The sequence below is a fragment of the Lipotes vexillifer genome, unplaced genomic scaffold (genome assembly GCF_000442215.2).
Source record: "Lipotes vexillifer unplaced genomic scaffold, Lipotes_vexillifer_v1.1 scaffold738, whole genome shotgun sequence".
NCBI lineage: Eukaryota > Metazoa > Chordata > Mammalia > Artiodactyla > Lipotidae > Lipotes > Lipotes vexillifer.
Window position 1 is genome coordinate 1759838 of NW_006769699.1, and position 19998 is coordinate 1779835.

Below are 19998 nucleotides of genomic sequence, written 5' to 3' on the forward strand. Positions count from 1 at the left end.
CTGCTGATTTTAGTTCATCAGCATTTTCTGGAAGCAACCAAAAGCCATATGTATTTAGATGGCTGTGATTTCTGCCAACCCAGCTAGCTTTAGGAACTGGGCGGGGTTTCAAACTTACTTTCTGCCAAAACCTGTTTGGGATGCTGGCTGTTACCGTCAGTCTTTTGACTTCTGATCTGCATTTATTTCAAAAATTTGTGTTGAATGTCCTTAATAATTAATCCCATTCCTGTGTATTCTTACTTGGATTGCCTATGAAAACGAAATCAGAATTTAATTCACTGAGTAAAGCATTATCACTGTTTTATCAGTGCTACAGAGCAAGCATGATTTATTGCACAAATAAAACTAAGGAACAGTTATGTGATCTTTTTCCTTAAATTCCTGCAGACACATGGATTTGGAATTCTTTTTCTAATCTGGGATTTCTCTTCCCAGGAACACACTGACTTGCCATGCCTCACAGCACAAAGTGATACATTTCATGTCCTTAGGCTAAAATATTCTAGTAGATCCATTTTCAGAACTTAATCCCAGTCTTGAAATATTTAAATTCTTTTTTATATTTATTCCCTGGGATGAGCCTGATGCCCTGCATACATCGTTAATCCTTTGGGTGAAAGAGGATCAACCCAACAGGAACATTCCTCTTTACAATACCTCCTTGTGGAATAAGGAAGGAGCAGAAGGGGATGTAAGAACGTGCTCATCTAGAATCAGAAAATCTAAATGTTGGAATCATCAACCACATTCATTTTTAGGTGAGGAAATTAGGTTCAGGATGTGAAGTAAAGGTGAAATGCACATGAAGGTCAAGTCTGGCTTTGGCTTTGGCTTTCATAACTAACAAATAATTGGTCCTGATAGGGAACCATGTTGATTTTTCACATTGAGTACTTTGAGGATTAAAACCTCATTGCAAACCAATGATTATCTAAGTGCTGATATTCAAAAGTCACATGTTTATAACACCATTCTATTTGAATCTATCCTTCATTTAAAATGAATACAACTGTGATAGAAGGCATAGTTCCCATATTGAACTGAGTTGCTGACTATGAATATCTAACGTAAGTCTAAAGCTTCCCTCACATCTACAATCCTGGTTAGGTATTTGCAGCAACGAACCTAAAAGATCAATGTTATATTTACAAACTCCAGTGGTGCAATATGTGGACAGATCCTTCATACAGCTGGACATAATTTAAAATGTTTGCCTCATCCTAGGAGCTCTTCCACTTATGCCACTTTTTATAGTCAATAAGGACTCAGGGAGCCCTCCATGTGCACACAGTGCTGTCCTGATAAAAGAAGTGAAGGACACTGTCCCTGCCTTCCAGGAGCTTACAGTTGAAGTACAAAGATGAAGTGTATTTTCTTATAACTGAGGGGATGATAGGAAATTAGAATATAGACAGAATCTATGGATAAGGATCATGTACTTACAACTTAGAGAAAATATGCTAATGGACTGCAGAAGTCAGGAAAGGCTTCCTAGTGGGTGTAAGACTGTGGTGGAGCCTTGGAGTCTGCATAGGATACAAACTGGAAGTGAAAAGGAGTTCTAAGCAAAGAGAACAAGTGTGACATGGTGAGACTGAGGACCAGTGTGAAGGGGTAAAAATATGTGTGGTACCGCCAAGGGATATTGAATAAGTAGGTCTTGTCAGAGCTGCAGATTCATTTGGGTGGGCACTGGATGAGTCCTCAGAGCTGGTGACAAAAGGCAGTTGTGCTGAACTGGAGTTTGAACTTAAATTCATACACAGTAGAGGACCAAGGGCTGTAATCATCCATCTGGCATAAATGTGGTAAAATCTTGTCTGTGATCTGATTCTGTAATGTTAAATCCTTGTGGGTGCAGCTTTTTGCCTCAGCTGATTCTTCATGATTATTAGATAATATATTACAAAACATCTTATAAACTGAGTTAATGCAAAAGGAGAATAAAAAGAAACTAGGAAGCTTTAGGGTCTCAAGAAGGAAAATAGCTTTAGGATCTCAAAAGTCTGCTTATTTTCACACATCACTTGATAGTGAGCCTTACATCTTGGTAACCAGTCTGTGAACCATGTATTACTTCCAATGAGGGGGAAAAAAACCCATCCCCCAAATGTTGTATTGCCAAATTCTTTAGCCTTGGAACCAACATCAGATTCTTCTTGGTCTCCCAAAACACTAAGTAGAAAGTCAAGATGTCAAGCTCCTAAAAAACAAACAAAAAAAACCTAGGGCTTCCCTGGTGGCGCAGTGGTTGAGAGTCTGCCTGCCGATGCAGGGGACACGGGTTCATGACCCGGTCTGGGAAGATCCCACATGCCACAGAGCGTCTGGGCCCGTGAGCCATGGCCGCTGAGCCTGAGCGTCCGGAGCCTGTGCTCCGCAACGGGAGAGGCCACAGCAGTGAGAGGCCCGCATACCGCAAACAAACAAACAAAAAAAAGATGTCAAGCTCCTGATGATAGCCTACCACTGATTATTCCTTTTAGCACCTTCGAGATCTTGAAGCTGTTAAACGGCTCCAGCCCTCTGATCCCAAGAAAAGTGAGAGGCAGTTCCTTCAAGGGATGACAAATATGGTTCTGACTGTTCAGTTAAAAACTAGAAATGCTACTTGGTATTGGGTTCTTTCATGAAAGGAAGAGTCCCCAGGAGAAACAGTCACCATCGTGGTCTGGTCTCTTCCGCAGGTGGCTCCAGTGATTAAAGCCAGAATGATGGAGTATGGGACCACAATGGTGAGCTACCAGCCCTTGGGAGACAAGGTCAATTTCTTCCGCGTGGTCATCTCAAACCCCGCAGCAACTCACCAAGACATTGACTTCCTGATTGAAGAAATAGAACGCCTTGGACAAGATTTATAATAACCTAGCTCACTAAGCTGTTTCAATTCTCTAGGTAGACAATTAAGTTGTCACACACTGTGTAAATGTACTTGTAGTTTGTTCCAAAGTAAATCTATTTCTGTATTGTGGTGTCAAAGTAGAGTACAGTTTAAAAATCAGAAACAAACAAACATTTGCTCCTTTTAAAAATCCTTTCTTAAGTTTAGAATACCTCTCTAATAATTAGTGACAAACGGCTGTGTTCTAATCACTAAGGAAAAGCTTAAAATTGTTATAAATACTTCCCTTACTTTTAATATAGTGTGCAAATCAAACTTTATTTTCACTTCAGAGTAGTAGGGTTGAATAGTGCCAAATTGCCCCTGAATCATAAAAGGTTCTCTGGGGTGCAGTGAAAAGGATAAAGTAAATATAAAATGTATGCTGACAATAAAAAAACTCTTGCCTTTTTCATAGTATTAGAAAAAAAATTCTAATTTACCTATAGCAACATTTCAAATATATTTAAATACATATAACTTTACAAAAGGAAAATATATATATTAAAAAGAAATCCTATTTTGTAACATATAGATTTTTATTTTATATGGGTTATACAAACTGCAGGGGCAGATATTACAAACTAAGCCAGTTTTTGTTTTCTCTTTCTTTTAACGGAGGCACAATAAAACACTTAGCAAAGTTATTTTGAAACATAGGCCCACAAAATTCTTAAACGGTATGATGCCTTCTTTCTGTTCATTTCATGACTTATCACATCTCTAAAGTTAGTATTACAAAACAGACACAAAAGGATACTGCAGGTTCTTTAAAATGATTGGTTAGCTCGACAGTAAGACTCACTTCCCATTTAAGTTTTCCATCCATTGGACCTTAGTAGACCCGCTCAGTAGGCATGGCAGCCACGCTTCATCTTAGACTAAATTAGGGTAATCGTCTCTATTATGCTTTCCAGTTCAGCCTGTTTAGAACAGAAGGTTGACGCTGGTTCTTGAGATATCTTCCCAAACAGTATCCTTTTATTAAGTCATTTGGATTCATTAGAGAAAATAAAAATAAAATCTAATCAGCCCGAGCAGAGGAATGAAACACACTCCAGATGTGGTGAGCCCAGAAAATTAAACTTGGCCTTAGATCGCTGTGTGAGAATAATGATGTCATCCTGGATGCCGCAGTGTCCCTGCCCAGGAAGGAGTCGTTCCCCTCCTGGGTCATTTCTCTTTCCCATTCACTCCCCATTCCGACCCACAAAAGTCTCTCCTGCTAAGCTCCCCATGACTGGGATTCCCAATAATTAATTTCTACTCCATTAGTGGTTATTTTCCTCTCAGGAAATGAGCTCCTCACCTAGAATTTTGAGACAGCCTCTTAAGACCTTCTTTTATCATCTGTCTCCCATCAAGACCCAAAGTGACCAGACTATGTAGAGATCATATGCTCCTTAGAATTCAATATTTTAAAAGCATCCTTCTGCCCCTGCAAACCTGATGGAGAGACATGAGCTAACGAGAGCTCCCATAGATATTTATGGGGCACAGACTGTCAGAGTCAAAGAGGTAGTGGACCCATATATGCAGACTGTGGATGCACATTTAAGAACATTCATCCTTTCTGTATGCCCCAGTCAGAGCAGTGGTCAGGAAGATGGTAGGTGTATGAGGGAGGAAAGAGGACCCCATCCTCCGTCAAATAGAAAAGGCCCCTAATATGACCACGGGATCCAACCACCTGAAAGCTTCCTGAGCTTGCCCCTACATTCTCTCTCCCAGGTTATATATGAAAACGTTGATATTTGAGATGAACATGGCTTTGGGCCCTCTCTGTCTAGGAAGCAAATGGATTCCCTATGACTATTAGAAGAAAACGCTTTATCTGTGCCCCAGAATTTCATGAAGGAACAAGGCTCCCATTCTAGGCTGCGTCTAATGGCCAAGCATTCCTTTCCTTTCTAGAAATTAGCTGTTGAGAATAAGCACACAACTGCCCACCTGTTGTGAGCCTCAGGCCACAGACCCCATCTCAGAGGCAGAGACACTAATTACCAAACCCGCCGTCCTGCTTGGAGGAGACGGTGGAGCCCAGTGCCCTGATCTGGACAGATCCCTCTCGACTCCAGGATGCTTCTACCTAGGGTTATAGACTCTCTATCAGAAGCGGCTGCTTTTTCACTTGATGGTATGATAGAACTTAAAGGAGGAACATTTGTGCCTGTGTTTGAAGTTCCAGCAAAAGAGTTTTTACCAAGAGCTTGTTTCCCCAACCCCCTGCCCCTTCCAGGTTCGTCCCCAAGTTTGCTGGGAGCCTTGCTCAATCCTATGCAGTGAAAAGCTACCAACCATAACCCAGGGAAGGAGGTAAATAAAAGCCTGATAAGTCCCGGTAGCTTAATAAATATTCTTTAAAGTAAGTTTGTAATCTACTCAAGAGAAAGGGAGGGAGGAAAGAAGGAAGGAAGGACAGAAGGAAGGAAGGACGGAAGGAAGGAAGGACGGAAGGAAGGAAGGACGGAAGGAAGGAAGGAAGGAAGGACAGAAGGAAGGAAGGGAGATTGTTCTGAACTTTAGCCAAATTCCCAGTGCCAAAGGCCTTTATGTGGGACCATTCTTTACAAATATTAGAAAAGTTTGGCTTTAGCTTTAATCACAATTGACATGGCCATTTTCATTCAGATAGCAACATTGTGTTTATTATTTTTAAATACTTGAAAAAAAAAGTGTGGTATGTCTCCATCAGAGACACATAAATGGTGTTGACTTCCTGAACTGTCTCAAGGACGTGAGGAAAGAAAAGGAAATCAGTTGTGTGTGTAACTGTGTTACCTTTATTATACGGCTAGTACTGTCTCGTCACCTCAGATGGGGGCTGTGCACTTTAGATCTGAACTTACAGTGTTGCAAATCAACATGTTTTGCTGTAAAAGCTTGTACAATGTATTACTGATGTGTCTTTTCCTGTGTGGTAGCCGTACTGATTTTCTGAGAACCACGTTCGCATCTGTGCCCATAACTCTCTCACCCACCCTCTCTCTGCTAAACGGTGTGCCCTGCACCTCAGCTCTCACAGGGAATACCCTCGGCTCCGCTCGCTGCTGAGAAATCTCCTTTGAGAACTGTGGGATTTCACAAAATGCAAGGAGGATGCTACTGCAGTGTCTCTGAGAACAGAGGAAACCAATATGGAGGGTCACAAATAGCCAACGTTGCAGGCGCTGTTCCTGCTAAGATTGGGAGTAGGTGCTACTCCTCAGAATACGGACCAAGAAAGCACGGGTGTAAATATAGCAGCAGGACAAGGAACCCAGGAACCTAACAGCGGGTATCATCTTGCACGTGCCCTCCTGTTTTCAAATGCTAAGTGCAAATGCTGTGTATTGATTAGTTACCTGTGCCAAAGTCCTGTCCCCAGTCAGTGTTTCCGAAAGACATTGACATCTCCCCAGCATCACTCCGTTACTAAAGACAGAGATCAATAAAAACCATAAACATGGGCTTCCCTGGTGGCGCAGTGGTTGGGAGTCCGCCTGCCGATGCAGGGGACACGGGTTCGTGCCCCGGTCCGGGAAGATCCCACATGCCGCGGAGCTGCTGGGCCCGTGAGCCGTGGCCACTGGGCCTGCGCGTCCAGAGCCTGTGCTCCGCAACGGGAGAGGCCACAACAGTGAGAGGCCCGCAAAAAAAAAAAAAAAAAAAAAAAAAAAAAAAAACCATAAACACATGGCAACCTGTTCTTCTTACCAAATATAAACTTGTGTACGATCAAAGTATTTTATGTGTTGTTTCTCTAAATCCAAATAAATGTGTAAACATGGACGTATCTCAGGCTCTGGATGTGTATTTCCGGCTTTGCAGGCCGTGTGAGGGGCTCATTTCTAGGGAATTGCCTGCATCAAGGGCCCTTCACTTGTCACAGAGCTCAGAGCATCTTTGGGTCTTTGCTGGAAAAAAATCTCCTACTTCCACAGTCGCTTCTGCAGGATATTGCTTGACCACTCTGATTTCTCCTTCAGTCAGACCCAGTCTTTAACAAAAAATGTATGTATTACAGGAAATTTCACGTACACGCAGAAGTGGGAAAAATAAGTATAATAACCTCCCATGAAGGCTTCACCCAGCTTCAAAAGTTACTAATTCGGAGCCTGAATCTTGTTTCATCCATCCTCCCCCCCCCGCCACCGTGTCCTCCCAACACCAAATAATTTTCATGCGAATCCGTAAAAGAGAAAGAATCCTTTTTAACAAGTCCTCAATACAATGATCTCAAGTAAAATGATAATAATGCCATAATGATATCAAATATCTCATTGCCTGGATTCTCAGATCTAAAGCAAAACCCATGGACCATGGCCTGTGCCCAGGAAGCCCAATGAGGTCCCCATGAATTTCAGGACAGCTGGGACGTGCTGTATGCAACGCCAGTGCTCAATGCAACGCCGTATAATCGTATAATGTACGTGCGGGCTATGCGTGGGCCGTTGTGTATCTTCCGTTGTGTCGAGTTTATTCCTGGACCTCTGTGGGTTGTGATTCTGGGAGGTATCACATGTCTGGGGGGCTTTCCTCCCGTGATTTTAGAGGTTAAGAAATGCAGGCAGGTTAAAAGCTATAACGTCACGAGGATTTAACTGGTGGAATGTATCCTGATTTGCTTTATCAGGTCCAGGCTGCCCTATGGGCTTGAGATGCCCTTAAAGGTATTATTCTGGAGTGAAGAGACAGAATTGATACTTCAAGCAGACAAATGGGGGGGGAGGGCATAAGAGATGAAGTTTCTGGAAATTTTCAATATTGCTTATAGGGGAACCGATGGACACCAGCCAAATATAGAGGGAACAGCTCGACATTCGTGCCTTGGTTTCCATTGTTGCCTCAGGCTGGGAAGAATGTCCCGAAACTCCTCGCATCTTCATGGACATTGTTATAACAGTAATCTTCACAGATTCTTGTGCGGCTTAAATAAAATGTTAGCAGTTTGTGCAGTGCTTTGTACCCAATAGCGTGCAACAAATCTCGTTATTACACTAACGCTGGTAATTGTACGTGAATTCTGTAAACCAGCTCTTGCTGTCTCCTTCGGCGCTCAGCGACCTCTGAATTCCCTACTTTCTCTTGGTCAGCAGTATTCGTACGTAACAGGTTGAGGCTGGAAACGTCCTCTCCTGCATTTTCCTCTGCTTGCCCAATGTTGATCATAAGCAGAGTCTGTTTCTTATGCTTCTGTGTCATCACCCTTCCTTCCTGGCCGCCCTATAACCACACACATGCCCTGACATGACTCTCCGATCTCTGGTGCTCTCCTACAGGTAGAAGGCACTCCATCCATACCGTCACCGGCTCTTCCCCTGGTGTGGTTCTCCGCCAAGCCCATTTCCTCAGCTGAGAAATGAGGTGGGACTACTTGATGGCCAAAGGAAAGATGTAGGTAGAAGGTGGTTTAAGATGACAGGTTTATAAATCTGGAAGGGTCCTTAGATGCATTAATTAATTCAGCTAACCTTTACTGACAGGCTACCATGTGCCAGATGTTTTCATATATTAATCCAGCGCCTTTATTTTATGAGTGGGACAAAGGAAGCTCAGAGAAGTGTAGCCATTTTCTAAAGTCAAACTGAATTCATAGCACAAACAGCACTTATATATACGTTATGTATCTAATATAAGACATATACACACCCACAGCCACACATATAACCACACAGATCAAAGTGCGTGCACACACACACACACATCCATTATAATTTAATGGACTTGGTGGTCCAACAATAAAATTCTAATTTATTTCAGTTATTGACACAAAACAAAAGCAAACACTAGCTCAGTGTTCAAGTTTAAGGAGAACTGGAGGGGCCGAGTCCCTTCAACACCAATAGTGGTGCTACAAAAGCATCTTGTGAATACTTGGTTGGTTAACAGGCATACCTGTTGAATTCCACCATGAAGTGGGGAGGCTTGGAAAGAGGAAAGGCCAGGGCAGGGAGGCTGCGGAGGCCCTAGGGAGTAACTGTGCTCCTGTCACCATGTCTTCAGCTTTGCCCTTCATTCTGCAACCTGTTCTTCCAGCCCCCAAGGGGTTGGTACACTAGCAATTTCCCAGGAAAATGTCAAGTAAAAATTGCTCTAAAAGGGTAAAATATCTACAAATGGACAATTTTCTGCCATAGAGAGAGCAGAGGATTGCATGTGAAAGCAAAGATGGGATAAAACTTTTGATGTGGGGGGCTGAGAGGGTGGATAGAAATAAACGAAAGGCCAAGGAAGTGAATATATCGGATCACCCCAGATCTGGCCTGCTCCTTCCTGAGGGTGCTATGGCCCTTTCTCACAGCTGGGCTCGCCTAGTCCACTCCCAGAAGCCCAATCCAAGGGAGCTGCTCCCATTTTCATTAGAAGAAAATACTATCCCTGAAAAGCCCTGACTCGGTTTCACCTTTCCCCCAAAGCCTCCCTCACGGGCCCCCAAGTAAATACACCGCGATTCTAAGGGTTTCATCCGTGTCACCTGCCACTCACTGGCATCCCTGTTGCCTTGGAACTGCTCTCCAGCCATTTCTCATCTGTGAATCTAGTCTTTCTGTTTCACTTTTTTTTTTTTTTTTTTTTTTCGATATGTGGGCCTCTCACTGTCGTGGCCTTTCCCGTTGCCGGACGCGCAAGCTCAGCACCCATGGCTCACGGGCCCAGCCGCTCCGTGGCACGTGGGATCCTCCCGGACTGGGGCACGAACCCGTATCCCCTGCATCGGCAGGCGGACTCTCAACCACTGCGCCACCAGGGAGGCCCTAGTCTTTCTGTTTCACTTTGAAGGCAAAGACAGGTCTTCTGATCACAGGCTTGGAGACCTGCAGAGACTCTGAAAGATCGTCCGTTCAAAGTTTTGCAAGCTCTGGCCCGAGGACCCAGGGAGAAGGAAGATGTCTCTAGTTTGGAGCAGAATAAGAAGTTCACGATGAGGAAGGGGTTTCGTACAGCGGAAGCCAGTCTCTCATCTCAGATTATGCCCTTGACGCATTTCATTGTTGCTGTCATTCATCAATGCCCTATCATTTCTAAAATGATAGCAATGATATCTTATTTGGCAAGAGAAAGAGTTAGCAACTCTGCTTACTGCATTTTTCCTATAAACCACAAATCTGAGAACCACTAATGCCATGAAACCTTTCCAATTCTCCCCACCCCCCAAACTCCATTTCATGACACTTAGCTTTTAATAATAAATGTTATTTAAATTGACTGGAAGATTTGTAAGCTAGACTGAAAGCTTTGAAAGACCATGGATAGTGATGTAGTCTACATGTTGTGAGAAGCTACTGATGCCCCAGTAATATTTTCCTTTTCAAATCCACACACATCCCAACATCTCTTGGCATTTAGACTCCTCGTGCTTGGTTGCTTGCATTTTATTGCACTTTACCCAGGGAACCCCTTAAAGATATTAGAACCTAAGATCTTTCACGATGTTTCAAATAAACAAGAACCTTCAAAATGAGTCTTTGATAGATGGAGAAGTTGTGGCCCTGAAATATCAAAAGCATCTCTTCATTTCACTCTGTTGGCTTCACAGGAGAGTGAGTTACAGGCTCTTTCACGATCTAGATGTTACCCAGGCTCCAGTGATTAGAATGGCAATTCTTTTTGTACCTCACATAGTGTTTCCTGGTCCATGATTCAAGCAGATGTACAAATGTGACACCATTTGCCACCGCATAGAAACTGACAATTCTCAGCAACATATATCGAAATGTCCATTGAGGAAAAAAGCACCTGGCTTAACATCTGTCCTTGTTTATTTGAAGAAAACTCTGATTAGAGATGACTTAATAAACTCAGTTCTTTTCTTTATTCTTACCTTCCCAGTTAATTCTCAGTGGAAGTTTGCAGTAGGGGATAGGTAGGGAGATGAGTAGAAGGAGAGAGAAATGAAGTTGCTATTATCATTATTACTACTACTACTACTATTATTATTATTATTTTAGGCTGTGCCGCACGGCATGAGGGATCTTAGTTCCCCAACCAGGGATTGAACCCACGCCCCCTAAATTGGGAGCGTGGAGTGTCAACCACTGGACCACCAGGAAGTCTCTAAGCTTCTATTATTGTTTTAATCTCTTCATCCCAAAAGGACATCAGAGAGGGTTTTTTTTTTTTTTCTTCTGGCCTTTCATGAGCTGCAATTAACACATATCTACATCATGGGTATATGTGAGTATTTTAAGACTAAATGATGAATGAGATTTGTTTTGACTGTAAAAACAATATTACCCCAATGTAGATGAGATTTTTGAAGATGTCCCCATTCCCATACCTCCCCTGATATTTTTTGCATCTGTAATAGTAAAGAGATTCCAATTCCCATGCTAACCCAAGCAGCATTGAAATTACCTGCCCAGCGTTTTCGATAAACCACCACAGGTGTTCATTACAGAAGCAGAGGGGTCCCAGGGAAATTTCTTCCTGTCCTTGACATCTACTGAGGCACCGAGTCTCATTAACTTCCTTCCCAGAGACTGCCATGGCCAAATAAACACAAACTTGGTTTAGTAGGTGTTACGAGTGCTTGTGAGTACTGTAATTTCAGGGAGGAGGTGGCCTACTGCCAGGAGAGATGGGATCTGTGTGCTCACATTTTCATTCCTCCAACAAGGCAGCTGCTGGAGACATTGCCTGGCCTCAGATGCCAGCTCTGCTACTGATTAGCTCTGTGACCCTGAGCAAATCACTTAACCTCTCTGAACCTCAGTTCCATCTGTAAAGTGACGACAAAACTAGCACTTACCACCTAGGATGATAGTGAAGATTCAGCTGAGAAGAGAACCCGTGCCTGGAACACAGTGAATGTTCAGTATGTGTTCGATATATTTTGATTCTGGCCTGCTGCCTGTAAGGACCAGGCTTCCTAGGCAAGCCCTTCATCCTACTTCGCTCACCTAGAGAAGATCATCCTGAACGCAGCGTGGACGTGGCAGCACGTCTCCCTGTAGAAAGCCATTCTGTGATTCATCCCTGTGGACCGCAGCCTGGGGACTGAGGCGGCCTCGGCCACAGACTCAGCCTTCCCTTTTGCAGAGAAAAGAGACCCTGGAGGACTGGGCAGGGTAGCTGAGGAGAAAGGAAGAACAAGAGGAAGTAAGTTATCTCAGTGGGGATGAATCATCCAGTAGCTATTTAAACCCGTTTCCCCAGGGAGCATCCTTGCCTCAGACAGGCACCCAGCAGAGTTAGAGCCAATGACATGGGCATCAGCTTTGGCTTCACTGGAATGGCTAACATGCTCACATCCCCAAGCCCTCCCAGCTTCCATTTATACAGGGAGAATGAATCATTGGCCGCAAACCACGAGAAGGAAGAGTGACTTGGTCTCCCCAGGCCATTAAAGAATTTCCAGCACCTCAAAAAGCAAGTAGCAGGGCTTCCCTGGTGGCGCAGCGGTTGAGGGTCCGCCTGCCGATGCAGGGGACGCGGGTTCGTGCCCCGGTCCGGGAGGATCCCACATGCTGCGGAGCAGTTGGGCCCGTGAGCCATGGCCACTGAGCCTGCGCGTCTGGAGCCTGTGCTCCGCAACGGGAGAGGCCACGACAGTGAGAGGCCTGCCACTTCACACCCTTTAGGATGACAATAATTTTTTAAAAAACCCTAGAAAACAACAAGTGTTGGCAAGGATGTGGAAACATTGTAACCCTTGTGCATCGCCGGTGGGGATGTAAATGGTTTGGCTGCTGTGCAAGATAGTATGGTGGTTCTTCAAAAAATTAAACATTGATCCAGCAGTTCCACTTCTGGGTGTATACCTGAAAGAATCAAAAGCAGAGGCTCGAACAGATGCTTGTACATCAGCGTTCACAGCAACATTATTCACAGTAGCCGAAAGAGGAAACCCCTCAAATGTCTATCAGTGGATGATGGATAAACAAAATGTGGTTTGTACCTACAATGGATCATTATTCAGCCTTGAAAAGGAAGGAAATTTTGACACATGCTACAACGTGGAACATTATGCTCAGTGAAAGAAGCCAATCGCAAAAGGACAAATACGCTGCGATTCCACCTATGTAAGGTACCTAGAATAGTCATAGCCAGGAGGCGGAAAGTAGAAAGGTGGGTGTCAGGGGCTGGGGGAGGGGAACTGGGGAGTTGTAATAGGTATGGAATTTCAATTTGGGAAGATGAAAAAGTTCTAGAAATAGAGATGGATGGTGGTGATTTCACAGCACGGCGACTGTTCTTAGTGCCACAGAACTATACACTGGAAATGGTTAAGTGGTAAATCTTATGTGTATTTTACCATAATGATGAAAAAAATAGGTTTATCAACACTGCCTATAGATCTACAATTACCTCAAAAATAAAAAGTTTAATTTAGAAACAACTACAGATGGAAAAAATCGGTTTCTTCCCTTCACACACTTTGTTCTCCTTGTTGGCTCCTTGGTGGTTTGTTGAATGCGTGTTGATGTCACAGTTGGTAGAATGAGAAATTAACCCGCGGCTCCTAGAACATGTTCCTGCCCCGGAGTCCTAAGGCCCAGCCTCATCCACATGTCCAGTTACGGAGTGTGCCTCTCAGCCCATTTTGCCTCAGACTCGTTGAGGCCTTTGACTTCTTAAAATAAGTGTGATCAGGCCGTCAGCGCCTGTTTAAAGTTGAGCTGGGGAGTGCAGTGAACAGCTGGGAGTTGGTTTGCATGTGCTGGCAGGGGTGCAGCGGGAACAAGGCAGGGCACCGGGCGCTGGCGTGCTCGTGCCTTCCAGGTGTACCTCGAAAGCCTTCTAACGTACGCAGAGATTGACATCTGTCCGGCCAACTGGGAGCGGATTGTTCTGGGGGACATCCTGCTGGCCTCCAAGGTGTGGGACGACCAGGCAGTAGTGGAACGTGGACCACTGCCAGGTCCTGAAGGACAGCACAGTGGTGGAGATGTGAGTGCGGCCGGGGGCCTCTGCAGAGGAAACCCGACCCTTTGTGGACGTGCACAGCGTGGAGTGAGTGAATGTGACTACACGTCTGTTGTGTGCTGGCGGATAGGATTTGCAAAAACCTGTAGTTCTCATCCTGTGGGTCCCGAACAGGTACTGGTGACACCTTCTGGTTTGTGAAAATGGTCACTGAAACTGGATTCTAGGCGAACCTTCCTTTCCCTTCCTGCTCTCCGTCTCCGGTGAGGTTCATCCCAGCTCTGTACACACTGCAAACCGATGACAGGCAGCAGATGGGCTAAAATGTTACCTGTTTCTGTTCAGTTGCAGAGATAAGGTAAAATTTGACTGCTTTTGTCACATTTTGCAAGTTCACCTGCTTAAAATGAGCGTTCTGTCCCCAGGGTCCCCCTGTGCGTCCTGGTCAGGCTGCGTGCTCTCCTCTCTCAGGGCACCATCCCGAGCTCACACTTAGCTGCATCCTGGGGGCTGGGTGTACAGGAGGTGGGGTCAGAGCCTCTTGGGAGAAAGGAGCTGTTTTGGAAACACTTAATCAGGTTGAACTTCTTATAGTTCCTTACGGTTTACAGGCCTTTCTGACACGATTCTTGCTAATATTTTTATGGTCTTGTTTGTCTGGCTTCCTTGAGGAAGCTCTGAGCTGGAGCAGGTTCCACTGTGTCCCGTCCACATCCAAGTCCCTGGACTCAGTGACCACTACGGGCTCCTGTTCAGCCTGGCCCCCACTTCCTCTGGTTGCTGGTTTGCTGGGCACCCCATTTTTTTGCTGTCCTGGGAGCACTTGTTTGTGTTTTTGGGCCTTTTGCCAGAGCCTTTTCCTGCTGCAGACCTGTACGACTCCTTCCTGCATCTGTCATTCTTTATTATAAAAAGTAAGACAAATAGGAAGTTTTTGATAGTAATAAAAATAAAATAAAAATATAAAAAAATTCTTGATTATATTTCAAGGTGAAAACAGTTGCTAAGATAATTGTCATCCAGACAGTAAGTAGGTTGCTTCCACCTTTCAGCTGCTGTGAGTAACACTGTCGTGAACATGAACACGGGTGTTCAGATACCTCCCTGAGGCCCTGCTCTCTGTTCTTTGGGGTCTGTGCCCAGAAGTGGGATTGCTGCTTGGTGGCTGGTCTTTAAATCTAGCCCATTTTTCTTGAAAAGCCGACAGGCCATTAGGTGATGAAAACAACTCTCTTTACTACTCCATTTGCAAGTTGCTAAATGGCATCAGTTCAGTTGGGTTTCTCTACAACGTTGAGCTAAAATATTTCTGAAATATTTTTTGTTTATTGACTTGAATTTATTTATTATAGAGCTTTACATCAGGACTATTTCTTTGTAATTATCCCCTTGAGGGCGGTAAATCCATCAAGCCCGTTCTCTGCATCACTGTTAGTTTTCTGTTGGTTTATCACATAACAAGCTGTCTGATGTCCCTGGAGGATGTACTGCTGCCATTTGAAAATTCAAATTTGGGGAATTATTTTTATTTTCTAAATCTTGCCTTATTTTGAAAACACAGCAGCTCTAAAATCTTTATTCCCCCCAAACTTAAACAGAAACATTCAAAAAAACAAATTATTCAGAAAGGCTGTTTTTTCCCTAAGGAACCCTGGGAAACCGTCACCTTGTTCAAAACCAGATTCCTCTTGACTTTAATCCTAGTTATACCCTCAACAAGAGACAGTGGTGTCTAGATACCATTTGGGGCAGACTAGTTCTCTTAACGTTTATACTAAAAGCAAGGTCTTCTTCCTGGCATTGGAGAATGGGATCTGCAGTGGCGCCTCTTGGCCACAGGGCGGCAGTCGGTCCACAGGCAGCTCCCAGGTCGTCCAGGAGAGAGCGCTTCTGCCTTAGCGGTATTTTTGACACACCTTGCTAAAATCTTATCTGAGTTCCAGTATTTAACAGGATGACCTCTTAAGTCTCACGTAAAGGAGGCATAAATACAAGTCATTAAAAGTGTAAAGTTTAGCACAACACACACATTTGGGGCTTTACCTCTTTCTCGAAGCTGCATCGAAGCAGCCCCTCCGATTAAATGACCTGGATGCGACGTCTTGGTCTCTCCCTCGAGGCGCTCAGGCCTTCGATAACGACTTGCTGAGGTTTCTGATCTGCCTGGGAGCTTCCATCGGGGGACCAGCCACCCTGCTCACCTCCCAGCCTCCCTGCCGCCTCAGTGCTCCCGCCCCCGTTGTCATAGCAGCGCTAGACAGGCTCGGACGGCTGGATGGGGCCCCTGACCGGAAGCAGACGGGCTGCCCCGCCCCCCCGCCAGAAGCAGCCCGCCCCCACCTGGCTCCTCCCCGCCGGAGCTGGTCGCTTCCGGGGCTCAGTTCAGGTCTCACTTCCGGGAAGCTTTCCCTGGATCCCTCCGCCCAGACTGAGCTTGGTCCGCTCCTTTCAGTAACAGGAATTATGGAGCGCCAAGCGCGTGTCAGGTGCTGAGCTGGGGCCAGGCTGCACCATCACATGTCACGGTTTCTGGCTCCGAGGAGACAAGGCGGGGAGACTGTGATAAAGGACAGAAGTGAGCCCGGGGTGCTGCCCGGGGAGGTGGCCCAGGACCAGGGCTCCCAGACAGACCTGTCGCCGAGCACGCTTCCACCCCCTCCTCCCCGCAGTAACTACCGAGAAGTAGGCCTGCAGACTGGGGAAGTTTTCAGATGCATTCTGGCCGCCGTGGTTCGTCTTCATCCAGCTCTAAGTGGGCTGGCTCCCTTATGGACTGGGCGCTGTCGTTGAGTGGTTCTCAGCGTTCGGGCAGGCCCAGAAGCAGCTCGCAGGAGTGTTAGGGATGCACGTTCTCGGGCCCACCCAGACCTGCCGGATCAGACAGGTGGGCCCAGCAGGGGGTCCTCACATGCCCTGCAGGTGATGGGTATGTGCTGGGGCTGGGGAACCGCCTCCCCTCCCGTGGTCCCGAGGAAGCCGGTCAGTGTGTCCCCACCGTCTCCTCCCGGGAAGGGCGGTCCTCCAGGTCTTGGGGAGGCCTGTCCTCCAGGCTGCTGTCCGCCCTCACTGGACTGCACTTGACAGCTCTCGACTGCATCTTCTGCCCCCTGTTTGAGCTGATGGTTCACGCGGAGAGGTGAGGCCAGAGCCTGCCGTGTGTGTGTGTGTGTGTGTGTGTGTGTGTGTGTGTGTGTGTGTGTGTGTGTGTGTGTGTGTGTGTGTGTGTGTGTGTGTGTGTGTGTGCACGCGCGCGTGCGCGCGTGTGCACAGACGCGCTCAGTCTCAGTGTCAGGGTCGCCCTGAAGCACTTTCTGGTGATCATCCCAGTTAATCAGGCCTCATCCTTCCGGGCACTGGACCCGGTGGACTTGGCTGTGTCCAGCAGCCTGCCCAGGGGGCCGCGGGTGGGGACGGCGGCTGAGCTGTGCGTTTCTGTCTTTCTCTGCAGGAACGAGCTGGAGCGACAGTTCCTCGAATTGCTCCAGTTCAACATCAACGTGCCCTCCAGTGTTTATGCCAAGTATTATTTTGATCTTCGTTCTCTGGCGGAAGCCAACAACCAGAGCTTGCCCTCTAAGGCCCTGAGCAGGGAGAGGGCCCACAAGCTGGAGGTAAGAGGCGTTGGCGCTCCGCGGGTGCTCTGCTGCCAAGGGAGCTGTGCCTTCAAGGTTGTTCCCGCCACTGCGTGTCGTTGTAAAATAATGACGAGGTGCCTTGGATTTCATTTGTACAGCCTCATATTTTTAGTAACCTTCTAAATATCAGTTTTTATTTAATGTGCATTGATTCTATTTTTTTTAAATCAAACAAGTTTTAAACTCCTGTTTTAAAAAAGTGAGCCCACATAAAAAAGTGTTTCCCAGCATGCGCTTTTGTAAGGAAAAAGATACCAGATCATCCTATGATTGGGAATCCAAAAAAGGTTTAATTCTGCTTTTATTTTTCATTTTTTCAAAGTATTTTCTTCACAGCCCTGTTAGATCTGGGGCCAGCCCCATTGGTCTTGGCCTGGGTTTCGGGCCGTCACTGTTAAGCTGTGTGACTCTTGTGTCTTATACTTGTGTGTAGCTCAGCTTTGCACTTGCACCTAGCTCTTCCCATCTGACTTTTGACGGCTGAAAGTATGGGGACAGGAAGGATCACAGGTGAGAGTTTCTGCATCTTCATCTCAGCACCGCACGAGACAGGGTTCTCGCTGTGTGACAGCCTGAAAGGCTGTCCTGTCAGTCGTTTTGATCGGAGATTGTCTGTTCATGAAGTTAGTCAACACACTGAGCACCTGTATCTACAAGGCTTCGCCCATAATGCGGATAGATCAGGACTCAAACCTGTGGCCCCTGCCCTCGTAAACCTGTATTGCTTTGGTCTGGACAATGGTTCTGACGTGATGAGAAAGTAGACACATGTCTTTATCACGATTGGGGAATGTGGCAGAGTCTCTGAGCCTGTCTCTGGAGAGGAGAATGTGTAGAAGGTGCTTCTTGAATGTCAGTTCATGGGGCTCTGCAGTCATTTAGTTAATGTCATACTTCGGTAATTTTTTAGTGTCTTGAAGCTAATGTGATTACTACCAGGAAAATCTAGGAGAAGCAACTGGAAAATGGTTACTAGGAATTCTAATAGATGGCAGGTACAAGATCACTATACCCAAATTGATAGTTTTCCAAGTCACTGGCAATAACCATTAGAGAATATAGTGGAGGAAAGGTACCATTCAAAGTTGCAACAAAGTATAAGCAACCGAAGAACACAAGCGTTGTCCTTACAATGTGCCCAGCGCAACTTAAGCACTTAGCATATGTTTTTCTTTCTTTTTTTTTTTAGCATATGTTAACTCATGTAATCTTCACCGTGGTTTGAGGGGGTAGCTGCTATTATTATTCCCAGACAAGAATGCTTAGGCTTGGAGAGGAGGACAGCCTTGCCCTGGGCGCACTCACCAGGTTGTAGAGCCTGGAAGCCAGGAAGCCAGAGCGTAGAGCTTGTGTTTAAGCACCGCACTCCAAGGCCTCGCAGTGCCCCTGCTCAGGGAAAAACCTGTCAAGAAAAGTGCTATAGTGTCTGCGTCTTCTCCCCGCCGCAAATTTATTCCAGTCTCAGACCTGCAAGTGTGATCTGTTTGGAGAGGGGGTATTTGCAGATGAGGTCGCACTGGATTAGGGTGGGCCCGGAATCCAATACCAGTGTCCTTCTAAGGAGACGGAGACCGGAGACATGGGGACAAGACCACACAGTGACAGCAGAGACTGGTGTGGGAGAGGCAAGGAAGGGGTCTTCGCTGGAGCCTGGAGAGAGCGTGGCCAATGCCTCGATTCCCGACTTCCAGCCTCCAGAACCGTGAGAAAGTCAAGTTCTGCTGTTGGAAGCCATCCAGCGTGTGGCAATTTGTTGCCGCAGCTCCAGGGACCTCAGAGACGTGCAAAATCTAAATAGAGAAAATGCTCAGTGCTCCTTGGAAAAGGGCCGGACGGGATGCACCGTATTCCTGATGTAAACACATCCGTCTGCACCCCCTTTCCACTGCCCCCTCCATCCAGGGGATTCCTGTTACCCTGTCCTGCCCCGACTGAGGACCTTTCTCTGAGTGGTGATTTCTGTCTGGCATGTTTCCCCCCACGGTTTTGCGTGAGAAACTCTTCTCATTCCGACGCCCTTCAGATGTCACTTCGTCTCAGAGGCCTGCCGTGGCCACCCCGTGGAAGGCAGCCCGCCCTGCCACCCTCATGGCGAGGACCCGGCATGGCCCTCGTCGTCTCAGCTCCCTGGCCCCGTCTTCACATCCCCCTGCACCCCGAGTGTGGCCCCGGAGGGAACCGAGACAAGAGCCGGCCTTGAGGGTGCCTTAGGGAAAGGAACGTGTGTGGGATCTGGATACACCTGGAGGAGGAGGGGGTTCCACTCAGGAGTCCTCCCCGTCGCCCCGCCCCGTGCATCAGCCCTCCCCCCTCCCCCGCCCCCCTCCATACCTCCTCTCCCCGCCCCTTCCTTCTGTCTGGGCATTGCTGAGGCCCAGCGCTAGGGAGACCTTCCCCTCGGTAGAGATGCTCATGCAAACATGAAAGACTTTGGAAGTCAGCCAGGGAAGTCTGAACAGTAACTCAAATGTAGCTTTTCCCCCAGAAACATAACGCTGCTGCCTCATATTAGGTGCTTCCGACTCACAGAGCTTTCTTTTTACCCGCGCCCTGGGCAGCTCCCTGGTGGGGCGGAGCAGAGCTGGTACCCACAGTCCCCAGCTGGGCTGGAGTCAGGAGGGCAGAGTAACT

At 46.5% G+C, this 19998-nt stretch overlaps 1 protein-coding gene and 1 pseudogene across 1 annotated transcript in view; both read left to right on the plus strand.

The window, feature by feature from the left end:
* Nucleotides 1-3459, plus strand: part of GAD2 (glutamate decarboxylase 2) — a 67362-nt gene extending 63903 nt beyond the window's left edge. Inside the window, exon 16 of the mRNA XM_007445868.1 lies at nucleotides 2691-3459. Within this exon, the coding sequence (XP_007445930.1) occupies nucleotides 2691-2864 (174 nt within the window). The 3' untranslated portion in view covers nucleotides 2865-3459. The remainder of the gene's footprint in view (nucleotides 1-2690) is intronic.
* Nucleotides 3460-6650: 3191 nt separating this feature from the next.
* Nucleotides 6651-19567, plus strand: LOC103087501 (cyclin-Y-like; annotated as a pseudogene).
* The last annotated feature ends 431 nt before the right edge of the window (nucleotides 19568-19998 follow it).